Here is a 13545-nt window from a genome sequence, read left to right as displayed (position 1 = left end):
GATTTGATTATTGGGACAAACATGTTGATTTGAAAAGTGTTTGGGGTACAAAAGAATGGCAAGTACAGGGTATAGAAGCTTTGTTTAGAGCCTGCATGATCCCAGAACAAATGATATTTTTAAATGACACCGTTCAACAAACCACCTGTCTTGGCTTAGCCAAAATCAAAGATTTAAATAACCTGTCTATTCCAAAGCCAACAATGTTTAGCAATAACTCTGAAACAGATGAAGAAATAGACATAAACCATATACTTAACCAAAACAGAACACATCCTGATTGGAAACAATGGTTGATCTGGCCCACAGATACAAATAACTGTCAAGATAGATTCCTGAATAAAACACAGGGTTTCAAAATGACCAGGCCAGACCCTAGATATCCCCAAAGACATCACCCAGGGATAATAACAACCTACAGTGTGGGCAAATTATGCCTTCAATGGCTACAAACTTCCACACTGCCTGAAATTAAGCAACACCTAACATTACTTACTGATGGTGCTGACTTGCGTGATTTCATAATGGGACCACGCAAACAGCGTCAAAAGCGTTTCATAGCAGCCTCTGTATATGCAGCATACAATGAGGCCTGGAAGGTTACTCAAATTGAGACAGCAGAAAGAATACGGGAAATTGACCGTATTAATTTGGAAAAATCACTTTCTGTAGTGGACAATGGGTTAATGACTCTGTCCTCCAGAATTTTTTCATTGGACAGCATTGTGTCTTCAGCAATCGATATATTATCGCAAGACTTACTGTTATTACAACATGGTCAGTCACAATTGCGTTCTATTGTACAGCTTGGCTGGACGTTACAAAATCTGCGTTCAGGCTATGTGCCTTGGCGTTTAATCAACACAACGTCACTATTCCAAATCTTTAACCTTACTGATAGACAAATCGGTATGGCGCAGAAGGGTGCTGATTATACAATCTTGAGCATTGAAAAACTAGAAAGATTACCGTTGACAATGTCAGAACGACCTGTCAGTGAATGGATAATCCACGGAATCATAAATATTCCAATCTCAACCTTCAGGTTTCAATACTGCCAAAAATATATACAGGCTGGCATGTACGAGAAATTGGGAAAGGGGTACCTTAAAACAACATGGAACCTGCCCTATTCACATGCATGTGTCAGTAACAAAGGACAGAAAGTGTTTCTTAGTGGCAACAATTGTGCTATGTCACTAAGCGGCACGCTTCTGTGTAACGGTATTAGTTTGCACGGAGCCTGTGAAGGGAATTCATACAACCTTTCATGTCACCAGCAAGGCGCACCTGCAACTGAAATAGAACCATTCTTTCAAAGACTCTATAATGGGAGTTACATTCTTATTGTAGACCGCAGATGCTGTAGTCTTATGCCCGGGACTCCTTATCTCGTCACTACGACGGCGAAGGTCAAGTGCTGTGGACGTTCTTTGTTTCCCAGCTCCTTTCCAGACAGGGAGGCGAGGGCATGGCCCAGTTTGAAAATTACTTCTATTCGAATAGACACTTTAAGCAGAATGAAAACAGTGCTTCTTCAGACGCCTACAAGGCTCACGTCATCTAAAGAAACGTATGATCTACAAGTCGCAAGGACGACTGCAGAGATACATACATTATTATCAACTAATTCCCCCGTACATTTCGCGGAAATCCTGAGCGAAATCTTAAATATTTCTGATACCACAGGGGTCTCAAAGGTATTTAAGACAGTATTTTCGATGGCATTAACACCATTCAAAGCCATACTGGGTATTTTTCCAGACTTCGTCCATTCGATTTTTGGCGGACTTCCCCTGATCCTAGGACTAATTGCAGGAATCCTATTCCTAGTCCTTATTTTTCGTTATGGCAACCCATGTCACAGATCAAACTCTCGCGACAATGGAAGATACGATCCTAGCCATTGGATACCGGGACCGGATATCAAAAATCCTGGGACTATCCCGGCTTAGAGACCTAAACATGACTTGGTTTCTATCATTTCGACCAATGTGGCAAAGGTGTGTTTTACCTGTACTAAGGTGTCTGCTATGCGGAGAAGAATGCGTGTTAGACACCTGTCTGACGCTACAATCGGATGCGCCGGTGGATGCAGATACACTGTTGGTTCCTACCAAGGTTCACGCACTGTGCTGCCCTCAAAGGCTGCCAATTCTGATGACGGCATTCCTGGAATCTTCACCACTGCGATTGAAGAGTAGTGAAGTTCAAGATGAAAGCAGCATCGAACAGGTACGGCCTTCTGTCAGCAATGCAAATCAAAATGTCAATGGAGACAATCATGCGCATGAATGCATGGTTACCCCTATTTCCGACTTAGAGGAACTTTCCCATGAAGCTGTTGACAGTTTTTTCGAAAGCCTGAATGATATGATGTTCTCTCCGGAACAGAAATAGAGACTTTTGAGTAAATTCGCACACGGCGTTCCCTGAATTCGGCCTTCAACTTTAAAAATAAAGTAACATGAACAATTACAATCCAGTTCACGGACAGCAACTTTTTTCAGCAAGCCCCTAAAATATTTTTCTATATATTATTTCCCGGGACACTGATTTTCTGCTTAAAGTAAGAGACTATTCCAAGAGAACTAAGATTTCTATTTTAGATAATTTATAGACTTTATAGACTTTAGCTGCCCGCTGGTATGTTCGCAATAGATTTTATGTGATGAAATGGTTTCGACTTTTTTTTCTGTATAGCCATATTAAGAGCCATTTCATGTGTATTTCTCATATACCAACAAGCAATAATGCATAACAATGCGTGTTCACTTTTGCATTTAATTCATAGCTTAAGTGCATACAATATATATGACTGCAATTTTTCAGTATATTTGAAAATTTCGAAATGCATTTATGTATTTTGGGGTGGTAAGGTATACACTATACTCTATAGTATGTTGTACTATGTTATACTATGCATAGATTAGTAGATATGACCATAGTTAGCGTGGAGTGGGTGTCGTGTATTTCTATAGGTTCTGATTCGATCCCCCTATTCCTGACCCTATTCTGGTTAAACTTACTAGCTAGTTAACTAACAGTCAGCCCATGAGGCAAGAAAACCCCCATGATGCAGATACCGTTATCTGACGCAGTCACACTAAGGCACAGGAACGTGTTATCTGATTAGGTCATAACGCTTGAGATCTAATTAGACAAGCGATATTCCTCCAGCCCCTGATAAGGCATACGACGTTCTCATAACAAATCAAACCTATGACAACCTGGATAATCCGTGCGGCCATTGTTTTGATTTCACAGAGAACTTTAGTAAAGAATGTGCTAACGAGCAAGTCGTATGACATCTTTATTGACGTACCTATGTCCATCCTTACGTCAATCCCGGCACCTTTAAGGTATAAATATTGCCGACCTTGCCCTATGCAAACACACGCGTGGTGACAAGACGGAGCAGCCATACTTGCCGAAGCAGAGAGCAGAAGCAGACCCCGCAGGCAGCAGCCCCGCCTTCCTGACGCGCTGAGAGACGCGCTGCTATCTCAAGCCGAGAGACCCAGCACCGGCGCTTCTGGGCAGCCCTCGCAGGCAGCCTGGAATATCGAGAGCAGAGAAAGAGATACCATTCCTCATTCATCCTAAATTCCAGGTACAGAACTGAATAACCCCTCCTAGAGAATTCTTTAGTTATTCACTTGGCAAAAACAAACTTAAACTAAAACTGTAACTTTCTATTCCCGCCCACGCATTAGACTTAGGTCAGGTACACGGGGTAGGCGTATTTAGAAACACCAGTTGAGTACGTTTAGTCAAATGTATATGTGTATGTAAATATATTTTAATCATTTTAAACATCATATGGCTCAGAAACCATATCAATGTTTTTACAGTATTATTTTATACTATTGCTTCTAATGTATGCACTTTACTTAACTATAAGTATTGCAATAATATCGATCCATTTCTCTTGTACGAGAAAAGAGACTGATCAATAAATAACATCTTTTATTGAACACGCCCGTCTCTTCCTTTTCTCTACATTCTGATGAGACTAAGAATGCACGTACTGACTGAGTAAAATAATTGCCTTGTGCTCACACGACTCTCGAGATTGACTCTTGATTAGGGGAGAGCAAAGTTGTCATGTTCTATGGTTGTCAGAAACTAAATCCCTTCTTGTCTAATCAGGGGAGTTAATCCTTCCTTGAACATTCGAGAAAGTTTCTAGCGAACTCTGAGCTTAGCTGGCAAACCCAAAAATTAAGTCTAGTATCGACAGTAGTAGACCTAGTTAACGTCTGGCCTAGGCCTTTACTGCTGTAGGCACTATTCCAATGCGCAGAGCCTATTGGGAAAATAGGAGCTACACTACACCCTCTCTATCTTTGATGTACCTGTCTCTGCTCCTGAATCGTTTTCTTCTACACCTCACTTCTTTGTCTACCCTTCACCCCTCACTACCCTTCTGTTTGCCTCACTACGGTCTTCCCATTTCGCCTCCATCACGGCGCTCTCCTAACTTGCATCTGTTTCTCCCCTCACCACCGTGCCTGCCTCTACCCCTCCTTACCTTTCTAACCAGCCTAACTTTCTACCTTCCTGTTATTTCTGATAGGGAACCTTTCATTTCACGCCTCCGGTAGTATTACTTAACGCATTCAAATTGAGTAGGTCATTGCTGTGCTCCCAACCAGACACCGAGACCCAGACCCCTAGCCTCTCAACATGCCCAGATATAACAACAAGCATTTACATAGCCAATGGGTATCGCCTTGGGACCTGCTGCATAACTAAATAATTATAAGGTCCCAAAGGTGAGACCTATTGGCTATTCCAATGCTTGTTTTTCTCAGCTTGGCCTGAGCATTATCCGATCCGGAGTGTCTGCCATTTTAGCCCCACCCCTATTGATTAACATTAGCCACGCCCCTTCATTTGCCAGGTTAGCGACCCCCTGGAACAATTTCTGCGGATGCCCATGGCACTGTGCACAACTTCTTTGCATAAAATTCACTTTCAATTAGAAACAGTACTTTACCTTCCTTCCTCCATGCCCAGGCAAATAGTAGAAACATCCGAATTTTTCAAATTTTCAGTTTCATGAGCGTCCTCTAGCTCGTGCTTTCTTTCCTCTGGAATGTACGCCATACAGAGGATGCGAGATTCCACATTAAAGCATTCAATGACCTTGGAAGAGCAGTTTTGCAGAGAGATTATTGTAATTTGGCCCATCTGGTTAGTGCAGCTGCCAATCTAAAACAAAACAGCAGAGCATTAGTAAAGTGTCACTCTCTGCATGTTTATAGCAGCTATCATCAATAAGTAAAATGTTATATTTCCAAAGAATTCCAATACTGCCTCTCTTATTTATCTAACTTAAAACGTGTATTCTCTGTCTAATCTGCAGCACAGTCATCATCTCTATTTTTTCATATATATGATTGTTTGGAGAGGTGTGAAAAGGAACATTTCCTTACCTGTAGCCAACTCTTTGCACCATGTCGTATTTTAGATCACATATTTTGAGTTCTCCTCTCTGGTAGATAACATACTTTGCACTGTCTTGCCATCTAGTGTTGGGTTTGGAATACTACAAGTTGTTTACTTCATGTTTCAGTTGTGAGTGAGAATGACCCCTGATCAAGTAGCTGAAAACCATTATTGTGTATTTTTCCCTACCAGAATAGGTGTTCCTGCTTGTGTGTGTGTGTGATGTGATCCTTAGTAAAGCTTAATAGAAATTACTTTACTTTTCATCCGCAAAGGGAGTGGGTGACGCATGAAAATCTACAACACAAGCCGCAAACAGTTAGTTATCGGCAAGTAACATTTTCCGTTCGCAGAAACGTTGTAGATTTGCGCCATCAATAAGAAGTGCCCGAGGCTGAGGTGTGACTTTTTGTTAACCTGAGAGCCGAGGTTTTGGCTTTACAAATGGAATGTGCCTGCCGAATGTATGTGAGTTCTCTATTTACACATATGTAGCACATCAGTATGCAATCTATATGACTGCGTCCCCTTTAGAGATAGGTTGCCTAAGTAGTATAGTAGAATGAGAGAAAAATAACTGCTATCATTTAATTCATATTTTGTACCGTCTATCTAGCACGAGTGCTCACTTGTCAGCCAGTGAATGTAGTGCCTTTTCTGCTCTACTTGCAGGATTTTGAAAGAATTTTACGGATAAATTATTTGACTGATTAAAAGTTGATTCAACTTTTTGTATGAATTGTACATGTGTAAATAGGACTACCTTGTCTTTGTGGGCTTTAATGAAATGTTCTTCAATTATTGCACGTGGGTTCACTACCTTTGCACAAGGAAATTACTGCTACCAAAAATGGTTCTATCCACATTAAGGACTGTAGAGACCAGAAGAGAAGTTCAAAAGGCAGACCTATAACTGAGATATCAAGTAGGAAAAAAGGTAGCTATAGATGGGATAACCCTTCTTAATCCTTTCATGAAGATTTTAATGAGAGAGATTTTCTAAAGGGAAATGGATTGCCTGCTTTTTAAATAGGCAGCAGCTCCTACTGACAGATGCACTTGAATACAATGTAGATTTGGCATGCATCCTTAACGAAATAAAGCTATTGCACTTTGTGTGATGAAGCTGCAGTGAGAAAAGGTATACATTGGTTTGTTTATAATAATGTTGAAAGCATTCACGAATGCGGTGCAGAGGACATCAGGTCTCTTGTATCTCTTTATACCCCTGGCAGGGCTCTGCGCTCTGCCAACAAGAACCTCCTGTCCACTCCTCGGACGAAGAAGGCCAGATGGGGAGGGAAGGCCTTCTTTGCTCTTGCCCCGAAGCTTTGGAACCTCCTTCCTGACAAGCTCAAGGGCCTTGCGTCGCTTGATCAATTCCGCAAAGCCTTAAAGACCTGGCTCTTCACCAAAGCATACCTATAGATTCCCCCTTGATCTTTGCACTGCTTCCAGCCTTTCCATCCTATGCGCCTTGATGCCTTTGGGCAATGTTTCGCGCAATACAAAACTTATTTCATTCATTCATTCATTCATTTCCACTTTGGCAACTTGGGTACCTGTTGGGACGGAAAAGTCCCTCGCATGGGGGTGGACTTGTACACCTGCCATGACTACCCCGACTGCAATAATGTTTGGATCCATGATGAAGATTTATTTTTGTTGTGGTCATGGACGGACACTGACAATGTTGTGCACCCTGACTTCGGCCTGTTTCACAGATTGGAGTACTTTTGGACAGGAAGGGGCGTCAAAAGCACTACTCCCTCAGTGGTTAAAGGCTACTGCCTTTGCCAAGAGTTAAGCAGCACGAGAACTGTGGTGGCAGCCTATTTTATAGGATCAGTAGGAGTGAACAGGCCTTCTTACCTGTATCACTGGAGTGAGGCCTGCTTGCTCACTCATTTACATTTACATTGATGTGTGTTTAACCTATGTCAGAGTAGTGCGTAGGGCTGCACAATGTGTGTGTGTGTGTTATATACAAATGCTAGGTGTATGTATGCCTGTAAATGGTACAATACATGGAAGAATCTGGGCCTGTTTTTGGGAGACACAGGGCCAACTGGAGCAGTATGAGGAGGAAAAGGAATCCCCACAGACAGATTTGTAGATTGCAGCATTTCTGTGAACTGGGTGGAACACACTGGAAGAAGGGAGAGCCAGGCTCCTTAGTGTACTTCAAAGTGTGTTTTTCATTCATAGACTGGACACTGGGAAGGGGCATGGGCACATCTAAGGAAGAAGAGGGAAACAGCCACTACAACGCTGCAGTTTCCACATAAACCTTTTCCACGCATGCATTACACCTTTACTACAAGATAAGTAGTAAAGGCATGTGTGGTAAAGGCGAAAATTTGAAAAAGGGAGCTTGGTGGGTCTCCCCCCAAAAATTAAAAAAAAAAAGCAAGGGAATAAAAAGGGGGGTTGGGGAGGGGGGTCTCTCTCCCCCCCAAAAAACGCACCTGATGTGAAGCGAAGTGGAGGCAATCAGCGTCGTTAGAGAAGAAACAGGAAGAAACTTCCGCTTTCTCTTTACGACGTCCAACGTCAAAAAGGAAGATGGAAGCGACGTGAAGAGGTAAGGGGAATTTTAGTTTAAAAAAAAAAGATTGAGGGTTAAGGGCAGGGGTAAATATATGAAGGATTGGGGGAGAGGGGTATAACCTTTAGCACGAGTATGCCTTTAACATGCATACATTTACAATGAAAATCGGTGTAAATCTATGCGTGGTAAAGGAATATTTGTGGAAAAGGTTATGCGAACAAAAAACATTCCGTTGTAACACATGCGTGGTAAAGGCATGCGTTGCAACGGAATGCGTTGTAATGACATACAACCGGAAGAAGATGAGGTTGATAAGAGAATCATGAAGAATAGGGCTGACGCTCTGTAGTAACCTTTTCGTACACATCACTGTGGCTGACATCCAGCTGTGAACCTCTAGTCACTCTTAGGGCCAATGTTGTGAGGCTATTAGGTTTGGAGTCGCTCCTGCTGTGACAGTTCACTTTCTGGAGGAAGGGCATGGTAGAGGAGAGGTTACTATGAAAAGACGCGGACCCCCGCTGTGAAGATTACTGCCATGCCGATCGGCTGTAGCACTTGTGTGGGGTGAAGTCAGGTACACTGAATGTTAAAGATACACCGTCCTGAGATTCCAGGTTTGTCCATTGTCTAATTTGGCCCAATTTCTATCAACTAACTTGACATTATAAGTGTCCTGGATCTTAGTTAAACCCTTTCCACCTACATCCGACTTAACCATGACCCAGTCTCCCACGTCAATAAACCATTTTTCCACATTATGTGTTGGGCACCCTTTTTTCCTTGATATCCCTTCCTGCACGGAAGATGGAACTAATTTAGTTCCAGGTTAGTTCCAGGTTGCCTGCCACACATCATCTCAAATAGGGTCCTTTCTGTACTGGTATTGACAGTGGCCTATAGTGGACTATAGGCCCAAAACATATCCTTGACTGCATCCTGCACTGAAAATCCAGCACTACCCACCAACTGCATCGTCCTTTTTACCAATTTGCTGTCTCTCTCGACTAGTCCATTTCATTGGGGATTATACAACGAAGAGCATGTATGCCTTACACCAATGTTATCCAAAAAACATTTAATTTCTTCTGAAGTCACTTGGGTACCATTATATGTGAGTAGCACCGAGGGTATACCCTTCCTTCTAAGCACCTCACTTAACACAGCAATGGTTTAAGTATTAGTAACACGTTTCATAAATGCCACCTCCACCCACTTTGATTTTGCATCAACAAACACAGCAGCAAACGTATGTTATGGGAGGAAAGCAAAAGGCCCAATAAAGTCTAACATACCGTCTCCTATTCCTCCCTTACTTCAGACACATGCTGTTTTTCATGCAAGTTTTCTATACCCACTCTCTAACATTTTTAAGAATCTTTGGAAATTACACACTTCTCAACTCACTCCTTCACTTGTTTATCCATGAGGGGCCACCAAAACCTTTCTCTAACTCTCCTGGTGGTTAACGCCTGACCCAGATGTCTCTCATGTGCCAAATTATTTAACCTTGATCTGAGTGCAACAAACCTTTGCTTTCTCATCAACAAACAATCGGCATGAATAGATAACTCATCAACCACCTTCAGAAAGTGTTCTACCCCATCAGGCAACATACTTTCTCTCCTCACCAGTCCTCTAACTAGCTTCACCACACATTTGAGTATTAAATACTGCCCCATTGCTATGATCCAGGCTTCCTTGGAGATGGAATTCCCTAATCCTTTTGTAGCATCATCTAGACTAGCCACAACGTCTTCCATAGCTAACTCACCCATTTCCACTGCTTTATCAGGCAATCTCGATAAACAGTCAGCCATTATTTTTCCATGCCAGGACACATTCTACTGTACACTTGCATTTTAACTGCCAATCTTACTAGCCCCCCTGAAAAATGTTATACCTCCTAGTCCCAACACTTTGAGAAGGGAATTGTGATCTGCTCTGACGAGAAACATGCTTGGTTGTTTTATATAGCGTGAACTTGACCCGAATCGGGTATCAGAGCGCTTTACATACCACCAGTTGCATTACATGAGGACACATTCATTATTATTATTTTTTTTGTTAGGCACAGAAAGATTAAGTCATTTGCCCAGAATCACAGGATGTTCTGCGTCATTGCCGAGACTCGAACCCAGTTCCCCAGACTCGAGGTCGACTGCCCTAGCCGTTAGGCCAACTCCTCTCCCCATAATAACACCCTGAAATAGACAGTTGCCCAGGCAGCAGCAAATGCCTCACTTTCAATGATGTAATAACTATGTTCCACATCCATCAGTGAATGTGAAGCAAATGCTATGGTGTTTTCCTCCTTGCCATGATTTTGCGCTAAAACAGCCCCAATACCTACTGCATTGGCATCCACAGTGACTATGGTCTTCAAAGCACTTTGACACTGTACCAACACCCCTGCATGTGCATTATTGTCTTTGACAATAGAAAAGGCTGCTTGTTGTTGTTCACCCCAAATTAACTTCTTACCCTTCCTCAGTAACTCTCTCAATGGCTCGGTTTTATGAGTGAAATCCTGCACAAATTTGGAGTAATACTACACTCAACCCATGAAGAACCTAAGTGTAGCTCTACCATGTGGAACATGGGCATTTAATATCTAGCTCACCAAACTGTCTTTGGGCTTTACTCCCTCCCGTGTGATTAGGTAACCCAAATGCTCTAACTTTTGAATGGATAATACACATTTTTCTCTATGCAAAGTCAACCCCGTCCAATGCGACTTAACAGTTCACTAAGTATTTTGCTCTGTTACTCACCATCCCCTCCAAACACCAGGATATCATCCTGAAAAACAATGGCCTTACTGAAACCTGAAATAATTGTTGTCATCAGCCACAGCTAAAGACAAGCTGAAAGAAAGTCTGCAAAACTGAAAAGTGTCTTGGAAGGTGTCTGGAGTTTGGATGGAGTTTCACCAGATGATAAGCACTCCTCATGTCAAGTTTTGAAAAATACTTTCCCCCAAACAACATTAGAATTAGCTCATTAATGTTTGGCAAAGAAAAAACTGCCCATCACCACGTTCTGATTGAGGCTGCAAAGGTCAACACAAAATCTCAGGGACCCATCAGATTTTTTAATTATAACCACAGGAGACAGCTACTCAGCCACCTCTACTGTCTATCACTTTATCCTCTAAGGGATGTTACACTATTTCCTTCACTTTCACCCTCACTGCCATCAGTATTTCCATGCAACATGTATGACAGGAACTGAATTAAAAAAAAATTGAATCTCATGTACATAGTTCTTTCAATCTGTTCTCGAAAACTCCCTCATTGTGAGACAAAATGTGTTTCAAATCATTTGCATCAATAATCATTACTTGGTTATCAACCCACAAGTTAACCCACAAGTTAACCATGATATGGAGGTCATATTGATGTGTCCAGTCCACAATAGGAAGACCATTTGGAGCAACATAGGCCTTACCTGTTGTCTGCCGCCCAGCAAATTTGATCTGTGAAGTGATAAATCCCATGACTACTATATCAGCCCCTTGGTATCCCTTCAACATGGCATCTGAGGCCACCAGTAGCACTCCTGGCCACGTGACATCAAACAACTTCCTTGGACTTATTGTGTACAAGTAGTCTGTATCAACCATCAATGACCCCATTTTCTGGTTGATATCAAAGTCTGCTTTGGAACGTGTTCACCTCCTTTCAAGATTAATACCTCCCAAAGTACTTTTATCCTGTACCATGCGTACCTTGTATTCCGACCGCTCTTCATCTATCATTGCAATTTTCTTCTCTGCATCTTTACACATGGGCGCAAAGTGTCCTTTTTCCCCATACTTGCAGCAATCCTTTCCCATTGCAAAATACTTCCTAGAATCTACAATATGATAATTGCTTTCACACCTATGGCAGACTGGAGATGAAGATTTCCCTTCAGATTCAACAATACTGAACTTCTCGAGTAACGTTATTGTTACCGCTGCCACCCACAAACTGTATTTGTGTCCTCACTGCATTCACCTGGTCACCATCATCAGGCAACACCTGTATTCTTCATCTCATGCATGCATTTTTCAGATTCCTCAACCACCTTCATGATAGCTATTGCATCCTTCAGTATGGGACTGCTAGCAGCCCATAACCCCTCCTGTATTTTTATGCTATTACATTGGACAATCAACTATCTTATCATGTTCTCTGTCTTCTGTTCACATTGACAATTTGATGCTAGCTCTCTCAATCTGAAGACAAAGTCATCAATAGATTCAGTAGAGCAATGTGGCTGTGTGTAGAATTTGCTGCAATGCATCACCACATTCACTTGCTTGGCAAACCTAGTATGCAATCGTAGCACTGCTTCTTTATATACATCACCCATCACATCTCCATGAGCATCTCAAACAGGTGGAAGATATTTGAATGCGTGGTGGCTGTCTTTACCCAATGATCAGTCCACATCAGAATCCTTAATTATAAAATGTAAGGTTGGTATTAGTCTCACGTGTAGTAATATATGGCAATCTAGATCGAAACAATTTTCTTATATATGGCAAAAAACTAAAATGCAACGGAGGGGAATGGGTGTTATGTTGATAAGACATAAAACACATCTGGCAGAAAGAAAATTAGAATAATGTGAAAGTGACAGTGAAACGGATGTCTATATCTACAGATGACATGAAGTTATTGGAATGTAAAATGTGCTAGGCCACAAAAGAGATTAGTGTCGGACTAAAGTAAGGAAGTGTATCAGGAAATGAGCTATACTTTGCAGATATCCTGAACTAAAGATTAGAGAACATGTTGAAAGTGCAATGAGTATCTACATGTTTAAGAGAAAAGTTTACAAATGTTAACGACATGCCCGAGTAATGTAATGTGGTGCGTGTTTAGGAGAGACTCTATCTTGTACTGATGGTTATCTTTCTAATATTTAGAAGGACACCTGTCATATGAAATTGATGACCCCATACAAATCTGTCCTGAGCAAGGTGTGACCACATCAACGGCACTAACACCGAAACGCGTCGACTCACTGTGCATTAGAGAATCCAAGTAAAGCCCAGAAGGCACCACCTATATGTTAAATCAATACTTCTGGTGTTGCTGTATTATCAGTGTAAAGGCTATTGGATCTTATCAATTGGTAGAAAAATTGTTCGAACTATCTAAGTAGATGGGGTTTATTGTCTGTTTCTGAAGTTGTGGAATGAATTATTGTGTTCTGTGCTTACTTTATTAGGAATTGTTGTAATGTACTGTACTTTTCAGAAATTTATGTAGAAAAGTATTTTTTTATGTATGAAATGTTTTTTACATTGTATGTCTTCAGAACATGTGTTTTCTGAAATTTTAACGAAGTATATCTTTTGATTACATTTTAATATAGAGTGTTAACGCTGCATTTTAGCTTTTGGCCTGCTTTCGGAGGGTTTGGTATGGACCAGGTGTGCTCACAGTGATATAACCATAATGTATTGTGTATAAGTCATTCCAGGGATATCCCTTAGACTTGTAAAAACTGCTTCTTTATATACATCACCCATCACATCTCCATGA

General features: G+C 41.5%; 1 protein-coding gene across 7 annotated transcripts in view; it reads right to left on the bottom strand.

The window, feature by feature from the left end:
- Positions 1-13545, bottom strand: part of ARHGEF10 (Rho guanine nucleotide exchange factor 10) — a 1140991-nt gene that overhangs the window by 389646 nt on the left and 737800 nt on the right. For all 7 annotated transcript variants that reach the window (XM_078647916.1, XM_078647912.1, XM_078647917.1 and 4 more), the window contains one exon: positions 5003-5217. In XM_078647916.1, the coding sequence (XP_078504042.1) occupies positions 5003-5217 (215 nt within the window). The remainder of the gene's footprint in view (positions 1-5002; positions 5218-13545) is intronic.

This window comes from Lissotriton helveticus, chromosome 6, assembly GCF_964261635.1.
Source record: "Lissotriton helveticus chromosome 6, aLisHel1.1, whole genome shotgun sequence".
Classification (NCBI taxonomy): Eukaryota; Metazoa; Chordata; class Amphibia; order Caudata; family Salamandridae; genus Lissotriton; species Lissotriton helveticus.
The sequence above is the reverse complement of the archived record's forward strand: the minus strand, read 5'-3'. Positions and strand labels throughout refer to the sequence as shown.